Source organism: Suncus etruscus, chromosome X, assembly GCF_024139225.1.
Source record: "Suncus etruscus isolate mSunEtr1 chromosome X, mSunEtr1.pri.cur, whole genome shotgun sequence".
Classification (NCBI taxonomy): domain Eukaryota; kingdom Metazoa; phylum Chordata; class Mammalia; order Eulipotyphla; family Soricidae; genus Suncus; species Suncus etruscus.
This window is the reverse complement of record NC_064868.1, coordinates 105,337,900-105,357,840: the sequence shown is the minus strand read 5'-3', so window position 1 is coordinate 105,357,840 and position 19,941 is coordinate 105,337,900. Positions and strand designations below refer to the sequence as shown.

At 45.0% G+C, this 19,941-nt stretch overlaps 2 protein-coding genes and 1 pseudogene across 2 annotated transcripts in view; 2 read left to right on the top strand and 1 right to left on the bottom strand.

Moving 5' to 3' along the window:
• The window catches only part of APLN (apelin), a 552,821-nt gene that overhangs the window by 132,948 nt on the left and 399,932 nt on the right, over nucleotides 1–19,941 (bottom strand). The window lies entirely within an intron of this gene.
• Nucleotides 795–19,941, top strand: part of XPNPEP2 (X-prolyl aminopeptidase 2) — a 43,488-nt gene continuing 24,341 nt past the window's right edge. Inside the window, 7 exon segments of the mRNA XM_049766724.1 lie at nucleotides 795–1,040; nucleotides 9,730–9,803; nucleotides 12,076–12,186; nucleotides 14,110–14,173; nucleotides 15,380–15,484; nucleotides 15,703–15,789; nucleotides 17,079–17,225. Coding sequence (XP_049622681.1) covers nucleotides 893–1,040; nucleotides 9,730–9,803; nucleotides 12,076–12,186; nucleotides 14,110–14,173; nucleotides 15,380–15,484; nucleotides 15,703–15,789; nucleotides 17,079–17,225 — 736 coding nt within the window. The 5' untranslated portion in view covers nucleotides 795–892.
• LOC125999958 (uncharacterized) lies at nucleotides 12,622–12,775 on the top strand (annotated as a pseudogene).

The window sequence follows — 19,941 nt, the reverse complement described above, 5'->3', positions numbered from 1 at the left end:
TGGTTCCAAAAGAAAATGAAAGAAAATTGGGGGGGGGGGGGTTCTGACATACTACAGGCTAGTTAAGCAGTTGTGCTCTGGCTGCCTCTGCCTTGGGAGCAGTCCTCTGGGGCTAGTGAGGGAAGAAGTCAAGAAAAGGGAGGGGAGGATGGAAAGGCTCTCAGAGGACAAATTGGGCTCACTGCACATGTTCTCTTTATATGTTTTGGGGGTCACACCTGGTAGTACTTAGAGACTATTCCTGGTTCTGTGCTCAGGAGTGACCCCACCTTCATTTCACCCATTGGGTCCTCCAATCAGGCCTTTAGGGGGTATTGGTGCTCTCAGATGCCTATGGCACTAAGTGCCTGACTCTTCTGGAGTCAAGAATGTGCTGCTGAATAGGCCTTGGTACCCCCCAAAAAGGCAGAGCCCCGACATTGCAATAGTGTGCTCTTCAGAGAGGCCTCCCTAGTCTGAGAAAGTCACCAGAACCAACTAGAAAGTTGTAGTCCAGCCAGAACCAACAGCTACCAGAGCGCAGGAGGGTTTTAGGAACTTCAAGAAGAAAGGACACTGACTTTGGCTGAGGTCAGTCAGCTGTGAGGTGACTAATAGGAAGCAGCTTGCTGAAGGGGATGGGACAGAACTGGCTATGGTTGGCTGCTCACAGGATGGGAGGTTAGTGGGGGCATTGGGAGAAGAAGCTAATTAAGACCAGCTCCTTTCTCCCCGCCTTCGAGATCTTTGGACTCGGCTGCACCCCTGGACTCTGCCCTGGGCAGACTTCCTGTATTCCTGGAAGCTGCGTCCCATCAGAGCAGTCTCAGATTCAAAACACCAGAGTGAATTCTTCTTCCACTTGTCAGAGGCCTTCTCCTCATCACGCCTCCATCTCCAGGCCACTCCTTCCATGGAAAGGCCTAGACGAAGAGGAAAGAGGTCTAGAAAGACAGCTCTGCCCACTTCGACCAGTACCTTCATCTGCTCAGCATCAGCTGCTGGAAATCCCATGGCCTGGGCTTGCAGGTTCTTTGGCCTCTGGCTTGTCCTCTTCTGTGGTATGTACCTGTCTTTCTGTCTCTTCTTTTCTAGCAGGGCAACTTGAGCTCTGGCCTCTGGCCTATAAATTCTGGGCTCGGAGAGGGTTTGGAAGGAGGACTGGGACAAAGGGTATTTCTTTCACTTTTTATCCTCTCTGAATGTTTTTATTTGGTTTGGGGGACACACTCAGGGTGCTCAGGGTTTGCTCCCAGCTCTGTGTTTGGGGCATGTGATGCTAAAGCTCAAATCTGGTACTCCTTTAGGGAAAACATGCATTCTGCCTATTACATTATCAGTCCAGCCATCCCCTCTAAGTCTTGGGGAAGAGGAATATCAGTCAGTCATCAGGAGCTTAGAAACTCAAGTCAAGGGCCCGGAGAGATAGCACAGCGGTGTTTGCCTTGCAAGCAGCCGATTCAGGACCAAAGGTGGTTGGTTCGAATCCCGGTGTCCCATATGGTCCCCCGTGCCTGCCAGGAGCTATTTCTGAGCAGACAGCCAGGAGTAGCCCCTGAGCACTGCCAGGTGTGGCCCAAAAACCAAAAAAAAAAAAAAAAGAAACTCAAGTCAAGTCTGGTTTGGCGTCCAGAAAGGTTTGAAGGCTTAAGGTATGTATTTTGCATCCCACCAAACCAAGTTTATATTATCAGCACCACATATGGTCCCCTGAGTACCATCAGGGTCACACCAAAGCACAGAGCCAGAAATACCCTTAGAATTTCCTCTATGCCATTCTGCATGCAAAGGACCATAAAGCAAATCAACTTCAGAGGCTGCCTTTGGGGTTGCAGTCTTAACTTGTTCTGTAAGAACCAAGATTCCCTGCCTAAGTCCATGATAAGGAACTCTAGACTAAGACAAGCCCAAACCCTAGTAAAGTGTACTTTCCCACTCCTAGCTGAAGGCAGAGAGAGTGTTAACTCAGAAATAAAACTAAAGTTGGTGCCCTCCAGGAATAAGGAACTAGGGGTTGAGTGAGCTTGGAATGTTCTATCTGAAAAGGATCCCTTAGCAACCAAAGTTTGAATTAGACAGCCAGGGTCTGAATCAGAGAATCCCTAGACAACCAAGGTTCGAATTAGAGTATCCCTAGACAACCAAAGTTGAGCCAGAAAAATCAGTGATTAATATAGACACCTATACGATGAAATGATTGTACTATTACTACTTGTGATTTCTATATAAACTGCTTGAAGATTTGACTCAGGGTCCTTGCCAAGACTCCCTTAGTTGGTTGAGACTCGGGTCTTGGTTAACGAATTAAATTTTCTTTTGCATCTTGCATTATCGAAGGTGGTCTCTGACTCTCAGCTCCATTTCAGGTTCACCTCAAACCCTAACATATGGGGGCTAATTAGGATTGACTTCCCCTCTACCTGGGATTCAGCCAACTCCAATATAGAAAGGAATAGAACCAAAAGACCTGCAGGCAGTCTGGAACGGTCTTCAGACTGTACTGAAGGGGCGCAGGACAATCTGTGTTTCAGGACTGATCTTTGGACCATAGAGCCAGACTGGGGGGATTCAGAACAATCTGCATTGTTACTGGGACCGAATGTAAGTCTAGTAGATATGCTTGATAGTTCCCCTGGTAGAATGGGCAGATGCCCCTGCACTCTTTGCACTCCTTTGAAACAGTGGGCTCCTGTAAGATCAAAAGGGAAGAAAAGAAATGGCCTTGGGTAATCATGGGCACCATTCTAGTGTGTCTCATTTTTGTGTTTATCTACCACTTGTCGCATTTTGTGTTCTGCATCTTTTTGCTGAGAGAAGTGCCTTTGAGGCTGGTGGGTGAGAAGAGTTGGCCTGTCCAAGCCAGAAAGTGGGGGCATCCTGAGAAGAGCAGGCTCACCTGCAACCTGCCCTCCCTCTTTCCATGGGAGTGGGGGAGGCCTGGCCTCTGAAACAGGCAGTGTCGGGGCGCTGGCCCTATGGAAGAGTGGGTGCCCAGGAAAGTATGAGACCTCGCTCCTTCCCCACTCCCTAAGCATATTGCTGTGTTTCCAAAGGAAAGCAAGCAGCAGTGTCAGACAACAAACGAGAGAAGGTGGGGGTGTTAACCTAGCCTCTAAAAACTGTGGGGCTCAGGGTGGTAAAAAAAAAAAAGTAATCATTAAGACATTGGGAATTGGGAAATTTTGTTTTGTTTTGCTTTTGTTTTGGGGCCACACCCGGTGGAACCACTCTTGGCTATGTGCTCAGAAATCGCTCCTGGCTCAGGGGACCATATGGGATTCCGGGGGGTCGAATCGTGGTCCGTCCTAGGTCAGCCATGTGCAAGGCAAATGCCCTACTACTGTGCCACCGCTTCAGCCCCCCAAGTTCACATTTTTTGTTAGCAGGCAATACATTTTAAATTGAATTACTTGTTTAGAAGTATTTGCATATGAAATCCTTTTATTTATATTGTCAGAGCAAGCAACCTCCTGATTCACATCAGTATAACATGTTAAACTATTTGCATTTTTAAGCAGCAAGAAACTATAAGATGTGTGTAAGATATATATATATATATATTAAAATTGAAAAACGATAAGCCTAATACAACTAGAGAAGGAGAACTATTTTGAAAATGTTGTAAGTTATTGAGAAAGAAGCATAGTAACTAATAGGGTATATGATGAGGTGTTATACTTTAAAATTGTAATGGTCTAAGAATTTCGTTTTTTCTTAATCTGACATATAGAATTTTAACATGGAGCACTTATAAGTACAGTAAGAAACCATAGCTTCTGAATTTATTTTATTTTAGTTCAATGATTTGTTTTTCTTTTCAAATATGACTTAAATTAATTGAACGGGAATACTCATTCATTTTGGGCAATTTAAAATGGGCTGAAATCACCTTAAAAGAAAACTATTAAAAATCTTTTTTTTTTTGGTTCTTGGGTCACACCCAGCAGCACTCAGGGGGTTACTCCTGGCTCTATGCTCAGAAATTGCTCTTTGCAGGCTCAGGGGACCATATGGGATGCCGGGATTCAAACAACCAACCTTCTGCATGCAAGGCAAAAGCCTTACCTCCATGCTATCTCTCCAGCTCCATGAATTCTTGATAATTTCAAATTATTAACTTAACGTCTTCAAAAGCAAGGATATTTGATTCTTGAGTTAGTTTTCATTACCTTTAATGGTAATAAACTGGATTGTTACTAAAATGTCTCTAAATTAGAAATGATCTAATGTGTTGTAGAAATAATTCTATGAAACTCATGTTATAATGTTCTTATACTTATTGGGTAGGAATGGGGCAATGATAAGGTGTTACGAGATCCTAAAGATAAAGTTTTTTCAAAAGAATAATCAAGAGTTTAAGAAAGTTGGGACCAGAGCGAAAGCACTGTTGTAGGTTGTTTGCCTTGCATGTAACTGATCCAGGACGAACCTTGGTTTGATTCCCAGCATCCCATATGATCTCCCGAGCCAGGAGCAATTTCTGAGTGCATAGCCAGGAGTATCCTCTGAGTGTCAAAGGGTGTGGACCAAAAAGCAAAAACAATAAAAAAAAGTTTAAGTAAGTTAATTGAAGATCAGTTTCGAGATGAACATGAAAAAAACCACATTTGGCTACAGTATAAGAAGTCTGCCAAAATTAGCAGACATTCTTCCTAGTATTCAAAATAATTTTTGTGCAAATTACATGTATAATAAATTTTACTTATCAGTGGGATTGCTGTTATCCAGCATGCCTTTTGCCTGTAAGCCCATAAACTGAGGCCAGGAGAATAAATAAACTTTTACTTTCTGTATGGTCAGACATGTTTAAATGCTTTTGTATTTGCTGCCATACCACTTACAAGATTTATCATTACATTCTGCCAAAGATATTGATAGGTATATCACAAAGAGCTTTATTAAAATGGGCACGGTTTAGAAAATTGGATCTATAAAAATATGGGAAACCTTATTGTGAGAAGCCCCCCCAGACATTAATCAAATAGTTTCAAGATTTTCTGTGTTCTGTAAATTTGAGAAAACATTTGCTTTTTCTCTATCCTCAGCACCTTCAGTATTTTTGATGTTTTATGACACTATGTTGATTTGCATAAATGCAGACAGGTAATCTTCCTCTCTGTAATGGGGATTATTCCTAATGCAGACAGGAAATCTGGGACCCCAGACCCTCTTTAGAGAAACAGAATTGAAAGGAATTAAGGTTAAATGACAAGAGCAGGTCTAATAATAATTGGTACTGTTACAGTACTCTGTTTACCTCAAGGAGACTGTAAAGGCAAACTGGCCTAGAAAATCAGTGATCATCTAGATCTGTACTGGCTGGGAAAGCCAAGGTCCTGCTCTCAACAAAGTTCTGGAGGACAGAACCCTGGAGATCAGAATCTCTCCCAAACCCAGAGGGGGGTGAGACAGGCTCAGGACACTCCTACAAGGAATGAGAAAACCGAGACCATTCCTGCCTTACTATGTTGATCTGACCACGGCCACCTAGACCTCTTCTTTACATCAGCCAACATTGCAGAACCCTGGTGTGGCATGTAAGTCTTAATGCCTTTAGTGGTAAATTACCTGCTCTGTCTTTAACCAATTTGCAGAAACTCTCTTTAAGTAATGGGGTGCACCAAATGGAATTTATCCAGTATTGCTGTGTTTATGCAAAGGAACAAGCCAAAATTAGATTATTTAGCTATCTGGAAAGGTTTAAGAGCAGAATAAAGACCATCCTGATGTACCAGCCTACAGCAGTGGCTGTGTGACAGCTGGCAAAAAATGAACATCTGATTTATTTGTGGACTTGGACTATTACCCAGACAGTGAATGGAGGGTTTGTGGGTCAAACCAGAACCCCTAAACCCTTGTACAAGGGAGGATGATTCCTCTCTGTAGCAAAGACAAATGGGGGAAATATAAGAACCAAGATTCCCCCCCAAGTCCATGATAAGGAACTCTATACTAAGACAAGCCCAACCCCTAGTAAAGTGTACTTTTCCACTACTAACTGAAGGCAGAGAGAGTGTTAACTCAGAAATAAAACTAAAGTTGGTGCCCTCCAGGAATAAGGAACTAGGGGTTGAGTGAGCTTGGAATGTTCTATCTGAAAAGGTTCCCTTAACAACCAAAGTTTGAATCAGACAGCCAGAGTCTGAATCGGAGTATCCCTTGACAGTCAGAGATCGAATCAGAGAATCGCTAGAAAACCAAGGTTCGAATCAGAGTATCCCTAGACAACCAAAGTTGAGCCAGAAAAATCAGGGATTAATATAGATACCTATACGATGAAATGGTTGTACTGGCACTCTTGTGATTTTTATATAAACTGCTTGAAAATTTGATTCAGGGTCCTTGCCAAGACTTCCTTAGTTGGTTGAGGCTCAGGTCTGGGTTAACGGATTAAACTTCCTTTTGCATCTTGCATTATTAGAGGTGGTCTCTGACTCTTAGCACAGGCCCACTCTTTATTACTGCCTTATAGCCATCATTTGGCTAGAGATATTTTTTCTACAGAAATGGAGTTCATTTTCTCTTTTTTATTTTTAGGGAGGTTGGAGCACCCAATTGTGCTCAGGGAAGATTTCCTGCTTAGTAATTGGGAATCACTCCTGGTAGTATGCTTTGAGGGACTATGCAGTGCCAGGGATTAAATTTGGGATTCCTACATGCAAATTGCTAGTTCTTTGAGCTATCTCTCAAGCCCAAGAGGTTCTTTTCTTTATTGTTATTTTTTGTTTTTTATGCCACACCCAGTGATGCTCAGGGGTTATTCCTGGCTAGTCGCTCAGAAATTGCTCCCAGCTTGTGGGATATGGGACGCCGGGGGATCAAATCACAGTCTGTCCTAGGTTAGGACGTGCAAGGCTTACTGCTTGTACCACAGCTTTGGCCCTCTTAACTTTTTTTAAAAATTTTTTATTTTAACACCATAGTTACAAGGCTGCTCGTAATACAGGATTTTTTTCACAGATAAAGTTGTTCATGATTGAGTTACAGTCATGCAATGTACAACAACCTTCACCAGTGCGCATTTCTGCCACCAAAGTCTCCAGTTTCCCTCTTCCCTCCCCTGCCTGTCTATTCCTCCTCCTCCTCCTCCTCCTCCTTCTCCTTCTCCTTCTCCTTCTCCTTCTCCTCCTCCTCCTCCTCCTTCTCCTTCTCCTTCTCCTTCTCCTCCTCCTCCTCCTCCTCCTTCTTCTTCTTCTTCTTCTTCTTCTTCTTCTTCTTCTTCTTCTTCTTCTTCTTCTTCTTCTTCTTCTTCTTCTTCTTCTTCTTCTTCTTCTTCTTCTTCTTCTTCTTCTTCTTCTTCTTCTTCGACACTGTGGTTTTTACTACCGTCAATGAAGGGTTGCCATGCATGACACTTCATTCCCCTTCAGTACCCAGTTCTTGTCCAGAGTTATCACTTCCAACTGATCAACCTTCAGAGTAGATCCTTCTGTACTCCAACTGCACTCTCTGCTTTTTGTAGCAAGTTTTTATATATGGACTTGTTCTCGTGATCCTCATCTCTATTGTCTCTGATATCATCTCCACACTGTCTTTCATTTTTCTTATATCACAAATGAGAGAGATTATTCTATGTCTATCCCTCTTCCTCTGACTTATTTCACTTAGCATAATAATATCCATGTACATCTATGTATAGGCAAATTTTGAGACTTCAGTTTTTTTCTGCATAGTATTCCTCTGCATACCATGGTTTCCTTGGCCATTCACATGTTAAGCACCTGGGTGGCTTCCAGATTCTGACTATTGTAAACAGTGCTGCCATGAACACAGGAGTACAGAGAGCATTCTTGTACTGTGTTTTTGTGGTCCTAGGGTATATCTATAGAAGTAGTATTGCTGGATCATAGGAAGTTCAATTTCCAGTTTTGGGAGGAATATTCATATTTTGTTTGTTTGTTTGTTTTTGGGCCACACCCTGTGATGCTCAGGGGTTACTCCTGGCTATGCGCTCAGAAGTTGCTCCTGGCTTCTTGGGGGGCCATATGGGACACCGGGGGATCGAACCGCAGTCCGTCCTAGGCTAGCGCAGGCAAGGCAGGCACCTTACCTCCAGCGCCACCGCCCGGCCCCAAGAATATTCATATTTTTAATAGAAAGGCTGGACTAGATGGCATTCCCATCAGCAGTGAATGAGAGTTCCTTTCTACCTGCATCCGCATCAGCACTGGTTGTTCTTGTTCTTTGTGATGTGTGCCAGTCTCTGTGATGTAAGATGATACATCATTGTTGTTTTGATTTGCATCTTCCCGATGATAAGTGATGTGGAGCATTTTTTTCATGTGCCTTTTGGGCATCTCCATTTCTTCTTTGAGGAAATGTCTGTTCATTTCTTCTCCCCATTTTTGGATGGGGTTAGAAGTTTATTTCTTGCTAAGTTCTATCAGTTCCTAGATATTAAGTATTAACCCCTTATCAGATGGGTGAACAGCTTTTCCCATTTCTGTAGGTCGCCTTTATATCTTAGACTCTGTTTCCTTTGATGTGCAGAAGCTTCTCAGTTTAATGTAGTCCCATTTGTCAATCTCTGCTTCCACTTGTTTTGGCAATGATGCTTCCTCGTTGAAGATGCCTTTTAGTCTGAGAGTAAATTTTCTTAACCAAAAATCTGAGTCTCACCTTTCCCATTGAGTTTATGAGACCAACACATCTAAACAGTATATTCATGATCTTGAACCCAAGTCTTTCATCTTCCGGTCAACTCAATAAAAAGAAATATTCCTGCACCCCTATCCTCAGGCACCATCTACTACTTTCTGAGGAGAAGCCTTTAAAGCAGTGGGCATTGAAGAGACCACTGGACAGTCAGGCTGGGAAGACCTAAAACCTATGCGACTTAGTCCACTGTCTCGCATAGATACTCGAGAAATATTTGTCCAAAGAATATTGGTGACTCTCCTTGGGTCACACCAAATTCAGGATAGAGCCCAAACCAAAAATAATGTCTCCACATAAGCTATCCTTTCAGGGTTTACTTTACCATGTTAGACTTTTTAAATAGTTGTGTGCTCTGAGTTCATATTCCTGCCTTACTATTTCCTCACTCTGGCAAAATTTGACGAGTGACCAAATCTATGTGGGCCTCAGTTTGCTCTCCTACTGAATGGAGATGGTAACACAAGATGTAGTGGGTTGTTGCAAGTGTGGAATGAGATACAGCAGAGAAAATGGCGAGTGTAGTGCTGGGCACACAGTTGGGGAAATTTCCATGCTAACTCACCTTTCCCGGCCAGGTGACAATGTTGGAGTGAAGTTGCCTGTTTTAACTATCTAAAAGGAGTCTCTGGAATGATAGGCAGATTTAGATCATAAGAACTGGAAGAAGTGGACCTTGAATTTAAGCAAACTCAATATATAAAAATTAGATTTAACAAAGGGTGAAATGAAAGTGGGGTGATTATTTAGTGAGATTCTGTAGAACATTTCAAAAAAATTTGATTACAAAAATTTAATTTACACACAACTTTTCCAGTTCGGTAGACCCTGAAAAGACCCAATTAGATTAGAAGGGAAAAATAGATTTAATGAACACTAAAATCCATCCAAAAGTGACAATCACTTGTCAATGAAACAGGTTTCTTTGACTGTAACCCGGGGTGCCATCCAGTTCAGCCTGATTGCCTATGAAATGTGATTGATTTTATCAAGTGGCATTGGGAAAATAGGATAGAGACCTGTGGGGGGATGCGGTGCTTTCTAGGAACTTTGGACACAAATGACATGACCCGGGACTTGTTTCCTGGTTTCCAGTTTGTGTTTCAGGCCACCCAAAACCAAGGAATCCTGGAAGACAAGATGTTCGGAACTGTTCCACCAACCCGCCGGTGAGGCTCCTCCCCTACCAGCCCTGCCCCCAGCGCCCACCTTCCTCCCTTCCCCCAAGGGCTCAGTTCCTAACCTTACACTCTCACCAGCCTTTCTCCCCATTTCCGGACTTGGGGCCCCTGTTTCTGATTAACATCACTCCAGGAGGGCAGCCCGCACATTCTCAGGTGTCTAACATCCGCCCATCGTTGCCCCCACATTCTTCCCACAGCCCCCCTTATGACTTTCATTCCCACAGCACTATCTACTTCCAGCCTGGCAGGGAGGAAGGAGGGGCATAGAAGGAGAGGCCCCCAGCTAGCCTGTGGATGGCTAAGACAGAATCAAAGGAGGGGGCGGGGAGAGGGGGGACAAAGAGGAGGAGGAGGAGGAGGAGGAAGTGGAGGAGGAGGTAATCTAAATTCTAGAAATCGCAAAGAAAGAGGCAGACAGAAAAGGGGGGATGGAGGAAAAGGGGGCTAGAAGAATCAATGGAAAGGCCAGAGACCTGGGCAAGAATTCTGGGGTGTGGGGACAGGGCCGAGGGCCTAGCAAATTGGAGCGAAATGGTCCTCAGTTGCCTAACTGGAGGCCAGAGTTATTCTTGCCTCCACTGAAGTCCCACTTCCCAAGCTGCTGGGCTTGCAAGCAGTTCGCTGAAGCCTAGGGACCATCTGCTTGTAGTGTCGACTTTATGCGACCACAGGGACAGGCGCATGAATCATCAGACCACAAACTTTTATTCTAAGACGAATGTGGATTTAGTACTGAGTGAAAGGCAAAACAAAACAGAAATCTTGGGAAGTTTAAAGAAATGGCTGGCTGGGGGATCTTTCTAGATTATGTCCCCAAACTGCTGGGGCAAAGGTTGGGGGAGGAGGGTGGGGTTATCTCACTCACTCTCAACTGCCACTTGGGACCAGTGAATGGAAACTTGACATAGTTCTCCAATGAAATACAAGACAATTTGGCTGTGTGTGAATTTCCAGGAAGAACTCATGCTCTAGGATAAAGGTGCCCCAGAGAGTAAAAGGGACATGTTTTGTTTTTTGGGGTTTTTTTTTTTGGGGGGGGGGGGCACACTCAGCAGCGCTCAAGGGTTCCTCCTGGCTCTGTGCTCAGAAATAACTCCTGGCAGGCACAGGGGACCATATGGGATGCCGGGATTCAATCCACCATCAGTCCTGGGAAGGCAAACTCCCTACCATTGTGCTATCTATCTGGCCCCTGAAAAGAACATTAGAAACAGTTTCTAATCAAACTTTGTCACTACCAGGAGTAGCCCCTAACTGCAGAGACAACCGAGGTGTCTGGAATGATAGTATAGTGGGCAGGTTATTTACCTTGCATGTGGTCAACTGGGCTTAGTCCCCATTATCCCATATGGTCCCTTGAGTCAGCCAGTTCCTGAGTACAGAACCAGGAGGTAATATTTGAACATCACAGAGTATGACCCTAAAAACCTAAAAAAATAATATATTGATGCCGAAGCAATAGCATAGTGGGGAGGACACTTGACTTGAATACTGCTGACCCAAATCAAATCCCGGCATCTCTTAAGAGCACCACCAGGAGTAATTCCTGAGAAGACTCAGGAGTGACCCCTGGGCATTTCTGGGAGTGACTCCAGAAAAGAATGGTCCCTGAGCACCTCCAGATGTGGTTCCTCCCCACAAAATGATTCTAAAATTTTCATTGTTGTTTAGCTAAAATTCAAGTGTGACTGTGTGTGCATTTATACTTTTATTTGCTACATCTAGCAACTCTAGTTCAAGATACCCAAAGAGAGTCTCCCATCTGGCTTAATTCCTGGGCTCAGATTCTTATAGTTCTTAGTCCCCCCATCCCAACCTCATATCCTATTATTATCACAAAAGGGCATTCTCTAGTTTTTTTTTTAACAACTTCGTCTCTGCCCAGCAAAGGCACCTGATTCTTGTCTATTGTTGTTGTTCCATCTTTGAGTCACACCTGTCAGTGTTCAGGGCTTACTCCTTGCTCTGTGCTCAGAGATCACTTCTGGAGGGGCTTTACAGACCATATGTGGTGCTGGGGATTGAACCCAGGTGGGCTGCATGCAAGACAAGAATCCTACCCACTGTATTGGAGCTCTGGCCCTACCTGATTCAAGTCTAACCCTCACATCTTCCCCATGATCCTCAGGGTGGCCCCTCCTCCCCACCTCCTTTAGAAAATCTAATGGCTTCTCTAGAAGCTGGAAGCCCCAGTGTCATTTTCTATAATCTCCATGTGTCCATGAATGTGTTTTACTGTCTTCCTGCCACCTGTCAGTACCTTCCAGAGACTGCAGTCAACACCACAGTGCAGCTCACAGCCCTCCGCAAGCAGATGCAGACCCATAATATCTTAGCATACATCATTCCCGACACAGATGCCCACATGGTAAGGATGCTTCTTCCCCCACCCTTGCTCTCTCTGCCCAGGTTGGCCTCTGAGAACTGGCCACCCAAAGGTGTCTTCTAGACTCAAGGTGAAAGCAGAGGAAAGATTGGGTCAGACCAAGTGAAGGAAATGGGGAGCTTGGACAGGAAAGTTTAGGGTAACTGAAAGGTTGTGTTCCTTTAGAGCAGAGAAAATACATTGTTAAGTCTACTTTGGAGGGGGAGAAAGGTGACACCAGGCTGTGCTTCCAGGTTACTCCTGGCTCTGTGTTTAGTGGGTGCTTACAAGGCAGCACTGGGGAAAATGTAGTAGAGAAGCACAAACCTAGGCCTTGCACATACACTGCATGCCCTCACTTCATTAACTATCTCTCCAGCAATGCAAAATCTTCTTGACCATCAGCAATGAAGCTATTCGCTTCAGAATTGATTTTGAATACTTACCTGGCAGGGGAGATACCATGATCACGAAGGTGGTTTCCCCAGGGAGAGGCTCACCCTTTGCACTCTGAGTGTGCTGGCCCCTGCAATTTCCCCAAATGTGGGAAATAATTTGTGGTAGTGGGGGACTGCATTCGTGCTCTCCCCTGAAAAAAAAAGAATTGATTTTGATCAATTTATGCATGTTTGTTTGGGATGCCAGAGCTCCACTCATGTGAGACAGGCACTCTGCTGCAGAGCCACATATTTGGCCCTGGATCCATTTTAGATAGCAGATCTAAAATGAATATTTAAGGGACTGAACAATTAGACAGGAAGAACTTGAAGATGCCTTCAAGTCTCCTCTTCCCATAACCTGAAGGATGGAGCATTGACAAGAACCAGTGCCCCAGAATACATGAGTCAGTGCTCTACGATGGGGAGAACGAATGGACAAGAAGCAAGATAGTCCAGACAAGAACTGCCTGTCTACCCACTGCCCCACCCTTTCCCACCACTGACTCCACCCCTACCCTGTTCACCTTCCCAGCAGCAGCACATATCAGTTGGAATAGAAGGCATTTTGGCACCAAAAAGACTGTTTAAACTCATTTTCTCACTTGGTGGAAAGGGCTAAGAGTCTGGAGTAAGTGCATGTCTGAGGCTGTTTCTTCTACTGGGAAACGGGAATGTTATCTGTGTATCAGGAAGATCAAAACACAACAATGTATAAAAAGAAAAAAACTATTTTTGCAGGGGTTGGAGAGGTAATTCAGCAGGCTGAACTCATGCTTTGCATGCAAAAGGCCCAGGTTCAATGCTCAGTACCCCTGGAAGCAATTCCTGAGCCCAGGTACATAGTCTGGTAGCCTCTGAGCACCATCATATATGACCTAAAAACCAAAAAACAAAGTGATTTATGATGAACCCAGAGTACCAGAGCATTCAGAGCACCATTCTAGACTGGGGAGAGGGGATGTTGTCACAACTGGAAGAAAGCCTCCAGGAGTACAAAAACCTTAGATCTCAGACTGCACAGAATTTGTATTTATCTGGGAGAACACAATTCTATTGCACAGGTGCCCAGTGATAGACCATGGGACTTAGAATTTAAGAATAAAGGGGCCAGAAAGATAGCACAGCAGTAAGTCATTTGCCTTGCACGCAGTAGACCCAGGATGGACAGTGGTTTGAATCCGGGCTTCCTATATAGTCCCCCGAGCCGGCCAGGAGCAAATTCTGAATGCAGAGCTAGAATGAACCCCTGAGCGCCACCCTAGGTGTGACCTAAATACCAAAAATAAATAATTTAAGTGATAGAGTGACTCAAGAAAAGGGAGTTCCTGAGAGTTGGGGGGAATTCCAGAGGACTTCCTAGAAGAGGTACCCAGAGTTTCTGGACTAATAGAACTGGTTGAATCCAACCATACAGACAGAAGGAGGACATGCTGCAGCCTTCTGTGTAAAGTCTGAAGAGACTGACATGGTGTCGTTGATTTCCTAGAGTGAATACATCAGTGAACACGATAAGAGGCGTGCATGGATGACAGGCTTCACGGGGTCTACAGGTGACAGCCATTAACCAGCCCTTATTGCTTCTGTTAGATGCAATGACAGTCACAGAAGCACTTATCAGCCAAGACCCAGGACCTAGAGTCCTGAGAGCCCTCCCTCTGCTTCAAATTCATCACTAGGCAGGTGGCCCACCGGCCTTCCCAGGGCACAGAACTCAGATGTGACCTGGCACAGTGGCTTCTGCCCCCAGAGCACTGGGCTCCAGTTCTGAAAGTTGGTACTTCCACATCTGGCCACTAGGGGTCCACTGATTCTGTCACAGAACAACTTAGGGGTGGGGCTGAGAGTTTTAATTGGCCAGAAATTTTCACTTTCTCTCTCACCCTTGGAGGCCAAATGAGCCAAAAGAAGTCCTGTATATGTCTCGAGGGGTCTCCTAGACTTATTCTGGCCCCTTGAGTGAAATATTAGCTTCTCCTGGGTTCAAAGTGCCTTGGCTGGATCATCATGGGCCCATCTTAGCCAAAGGCACTGGCATTCTTGGCTTCTCTGCCTGACCTAAGACCTTTCCTGGCTCTGTACGTCACTGAGGCTAGAGACTGACAACCACACCATCTTACCTGAAAGCACCTCTCTAGAAGAATTCCGCTTATTTTCGGCGTATTAGACTTTTAGCCCAGTTTATTACTTTTCTCTTCTTCAAACAAAACCACGTAACTTGAACTAGCTAATCCTGCCCCCCCCCCAGTTAGAGGGGGAAATAAGGGAGGCACCAGGACCAAACAGGTGCAAGATTACTAAGTAGTAGGCTAGGTACAGAGGGGACCCCATATTCTGGCAGCCCTGGGGGTGAGGGAAGAGCATATGGGAGGTAGGACAAAAACGGAGGTGTAGGGAGGACAAATTGGTGATGGGAATCCCCCCTGATTTTATGTAAATATGTGCCTAAAATATTATTGTCAACAATATGTAAGCCACTATGATCAAAATAAAAATTATATTAAAAAAAGAAAGAAAGGAGATCCCCACACTTCCGCTAAATGACTAAAAGTAGGAGAGTCTTTCAACATGAAATCAAACCGCACATTGGGCTTGCTTCCCCAAGGTTCCCTTTACCCTTACCTGACTTCACCTCTTTCCTGTAGAGAAAAGACATAATTTTCAGAGGGCCCTGGGGACACATCCAGTTTGATATGACTCACGTTTCAACTCACACCTTTCCTTTCCTGTCACCACCTCCATTCTCCATGCTGCCTCAGGAAACGCGGTAGTGACTATGAAGAAAGCAGCTGTCTGGACTGACAGTCGTTATTGGACCCAGGCTGAGCGGCAGATGGACTGCAACTGGGAACTCCATAAGAAAGGTGAAAAAGGCCCCACACATGTGTTCCCCAAGCCCTGGGGAAAGTATGGGTGAAGTGGGTTGGCTGGCAAGGCCATGATGGGCCTCTTGCAAGAATCATGAAGAATCTGATGTTGATATCCAAAGGGACAAATGTGGCAGGACCACCAAGAATAGAAGCCCAAGGGGAGATCCTAGAGTTGGAAGGTGACTTTTCTGTACTTCCTGTCTTTCTCTTAGTTGGCGTCTCTCCCATTGTCACCTGGCTCCTTGCTGAGATTCCCGTGGATGGGCAAATAGGCTTCGACCCCTTCCTCTTCTCCATTGGTAAGTTCTTCCCTCAGCCCCTACATCACTCCTCAGTCTCTCCCTGTTCCACACAATTGAGAGCCAGTCAGTTTCCCTAGTACAGAAAACAGCCTGCATCAATAGGAGGGCCAAAGTAACTGTGACAACACCATATTTGACCTTGCAGCTGCCCACTCTTTGGCATCAGGGATGTCTTCATAGATTGTTATGAAACACAGTGTGAAGAATGGGTGCAGATTAAAGTCATGAAGGTGGAGACCTAACCTAGAAGTCTTGGGGTCTCTGTATGATTTATTGGATCAAAAAGGGAAGGTGTGCTTTTTTATTTTTCCACTAGGCCGTGGACTCCAGAACCTCATATGGCCTGGCTACTACTCAAACCTCCTACTAGCCTTCTTGTAACCTATATGTTACATACTCATAACCTGAGTGCATCTGAGGCTACTGATTTTGCTTTCAGGAACTCTATTACTGGTGAACACTAACATCCAAGCTATGATGATTACTTCAGTCCTCTTTGAGGGCAGCAAAGGGACATGAACTTGCAGCCTTGCACTATCCTGACTACTGAGTCATTTTTAGGGTCACTGTCTGGGTGCTGTTGAGCCCAGAACCATGCTCTGTGCCAGGAAATCTAATAGGTCACTAAGATCACTTGTGAGGTCTCTTCTAGAAGGGTCAAAGGAGTTAAGAGGGCTTCTCAGTAAGGAAATTAGCTGCCTCTACATCCTAGTGGTCAGGAATAGAACTCCCTGATTCCTGGAACTCCAGGTAGCTAGCTAGACAGCCTCCCGAGGGAGTCCCCAAGGACTCCTAGGTGAACACTGACTTTTCTGCCAGCTTTGAAATTGCCTGATTAGTATCATTCCTTTGAGCTGTGACACTGAGCTTAAGTTAAGATGGATAGATTGAGGAGGCAGAGTGTAAGCACTTCCCTTGCATGCAACTGACCCAAGTTTGATCCCCACTATCTTATATGGTCTCCTGAGTAGCACCAGGAGTGATTCCTGAGCACAGAGCCAGAAGTAACCCATGAGCATCAGCAGCCCAAAGATTTAAAAACTAAGATGGATAGTAAATTCCCAAAAGGGCCTCACAGCTGACACTGGCCAGTTTAGCTAGTTGGTCATTGACAGCATTGTGAGGACCCAGTGCAATAGGCTTTGAAAGCAGCAAGTGAAGGCTAGATACAACCCTGGGTAATGGGGCTGCAGGAGGAGAATGAGAGGCTAAACAGACAACTACTTTTGCCTGACTCATAATTTTCCTTGTGCCGTTGACTAAGTGACAATTTCTTGTCTCTGCAGACACATGGACGAAATATAACCAGACCCTCGAAGGGTCTGGTAGAACGCTGATATCCATTACTACCAATCTTGTGGATGTGGTGTGGGGATCACAGAGACCTCAGTTTCTCAACACCCCCATTTATGCCTTGCAAAAGGAATTCACAGGTAAATCCGAATGCCTATATTGTTTCCCAATTTGTAGCAATACAGGTCATTGCTACTGCTCCTTTGGCTGAAATATTCATCCAAAGAAGCAGGAAAGCAGTGTTTCTCAAACCTTGATGGGTACCCACAGAAGAATTCCCCTGAGATTCTTGTTTAAGATCTAGATTTCTGACCTAGAGAGATAGTACAGTAGGTTAGGTGCTTGCCTCACACATAGGTTCAATCTGTAGCATGCCTGCCAGGAGTGATTTCTGAGCATAGAGCCAAAAGTAAACCCTGAGCACCAGCGGATGTAATCCCCCACAAACTAAACTAAATAAAATGTAGATTTGGGGGCTCATAGAAAGACAGAACACATGCTTTGCACACAGAAGGCCTGGGTTCAATCCCCAACACCACATGCTCTAGCACAGAGCCAGAAGATTCAATGCTGAATGTCCTCCTCCTCCCCTCAAAAACAAAAAATATAAACAAAATAGAAATTAGAGAAATAATACAGGAAATAAAGCACTTGCCTTGCATGAGGCTGCATAGACGTCAACCCTGGTTTGAATCCTCAGCATCGTGTATGGTCTGCCGAGCACTGCTAGGGATCTCTCCTGAGCACCACCCAAAACAGAAAAAGTAATAAATATCAAATGTAAGGTTCTGGGAACTGGGGAGGTAGCTCAGTTGGAGATATTTGCTTTAAATATGCCAGACCCAAATTGTAAACCTGATGTCATATGCCTCCCCTGAAGGCCACTGAGTATTCCCATGGTGGCCCTAGTGGTCCCTGACAAGTAGTACTGCATCCTACAGCCAAGCACTAAACCATCCAACTGAGTTGTCTGGGCATCCCCAGAGAGGTCCCTGGATCATCTCAGCCACCTTTGGATGCCTCCTTGCACCATCCAATAAAATAGTGCTTGTGCTTCTCTCCCCTCGGAAAGTTTGAATCTAGGGCCAGAGAGATAGCACAGTAGTTTTGCCTTGCATGTGACGACCCAAGATGGAAGATGGTTCTATTACCAGCGTCCCATATGGTCCCTGAACCTACCAGGAGCAATTTCTGAGCACAGAGCCAGAAGTGACCCCTTAGCACTGCTGGGTATGAACCCTCAAAAAAGTTTGAATCTAAAAATCATCATGAGGTCATACCTAGAAAATGGTAGAATAAAAAATATTAGGATTTGAGGAATAAGGGAAATGAAGAGAGGAGGGAAGGGTAGAAGGGGAGGAGAGGGGAGAGGAGAGAATAAGGGAAGGACGGGAGAGAAGAGGAGTGGAGAGGAAAGAAATTGAGTGGAGGAGGGGAGAGAAGGGAATCTGAGAAGAAGAGAGGAGAATGGAAGGGAGGAGAGGGGAAGAGAGAGGAGAGGAGAGGAGAGAAGAGGGGGGAGGAAAGAAACGGGAAAGTAGGGGAGAGGAGGGTGGAGGTTGCAGATGACTTGGGGGAAGTGGGGAGCAAGGGAGAAAGCCTCCAGAAAACAGTGCTTCCACCTCTCTACTTGAGCCTCCTGAGTCACTCAGAGAAATGCCTGGTGTGGGTCAGGATAGGAAAACATGCTTTGAGCACCCCCACAGCACAAACATTAAGTCCTGCCAGACCACAGGTAGCAGCCAAGCTGAGCCTGTCCACTCACTCACTGTAGACTTATCAGGGATTCCTAAACTCCTTGCTGGAGCAAACAAGAAATTTCTCTTTGCAGGAAAGTCAGTCCACATCTGCACAACCTTCCAGGAACATCTGCTTCCTTCACAGAGAACTTTCAGGAAAGGCAAAACAGTGAAGCAAGTCATTTTTAAAAAAATAGGGAATGGTGAAGCAAGCAGTTTTTATGAAAAGAAATTTAGAAATATGTATGGAGGGGCCTAAGTGATAGCACAGTGGTGGGGCATTTGCCTTGCATGCAGCTGACCCAGGACGTCCCATATGGTCCCCCAAGCAAGGAACGATTTCTGAGTGCATAGCCAGGAGTAACCCCTGAGCATCACCAGCTGTGGGCCAAAAACCAAAAGAAAAAAAAGAAAGATATGTGGGGAGAGAGAGGAGAGAGAGAAAGAGATAGAGATAGAGAATGGGCATTTGGAGAAAGGTTATATAGTTCCTCCAGATGGTCTCTGCCCAGATTTAACTGCAGACATAAGAGTTAATTTGGGGTTTACACAGGAAAGCCTTGCTCTTTTTCTAGACCCTTCATATTTCTATCAGGGACTTTAGGTTGTCTGGTAGCTTATCCTTTTGTGAGGGGATTCACCCATCCCTGGATGGTGTCTCAGTTTCTCTATTTCCAAAGAATTCATGATTGGCATCTTAAAGAGATGGATTCCTCATGCTTTTCAGGGAGAAGTAATATCTTCTAAAGTTTTATTACTTTCCAGAAACCCCCTATCTATCAGTCGGGAAGGAAGGAAGGAAGGAAGGAAGGAAGGAAGGAAGGAAGGAAGGAAGGAAGGAAGGAAGAAGGAAGGAAGGAAGGAAGGAAGGAAGGAAGGAAGGAAGGAAGGAGGAGGGGAGGGAGGAGGGAGGGAGGGAGGGAGGAAGGAAGGAAGGAAGGAAGGAAGGAAGGAAGGAAGGAAGGAAGGAAGGGAGGGAGGGAGGGAGGGAGGGAGGGAGGGAGGGAGGGAGGGAGGGAGTAGGAGGAGGAGGAAGGAAGAGGGAGGGAAATAAGGGATGAAAGATATGAAAGGAGGAAGGGAGAAAGGGAAGGAGGGAAGAAAGAAGGGAGGGAAT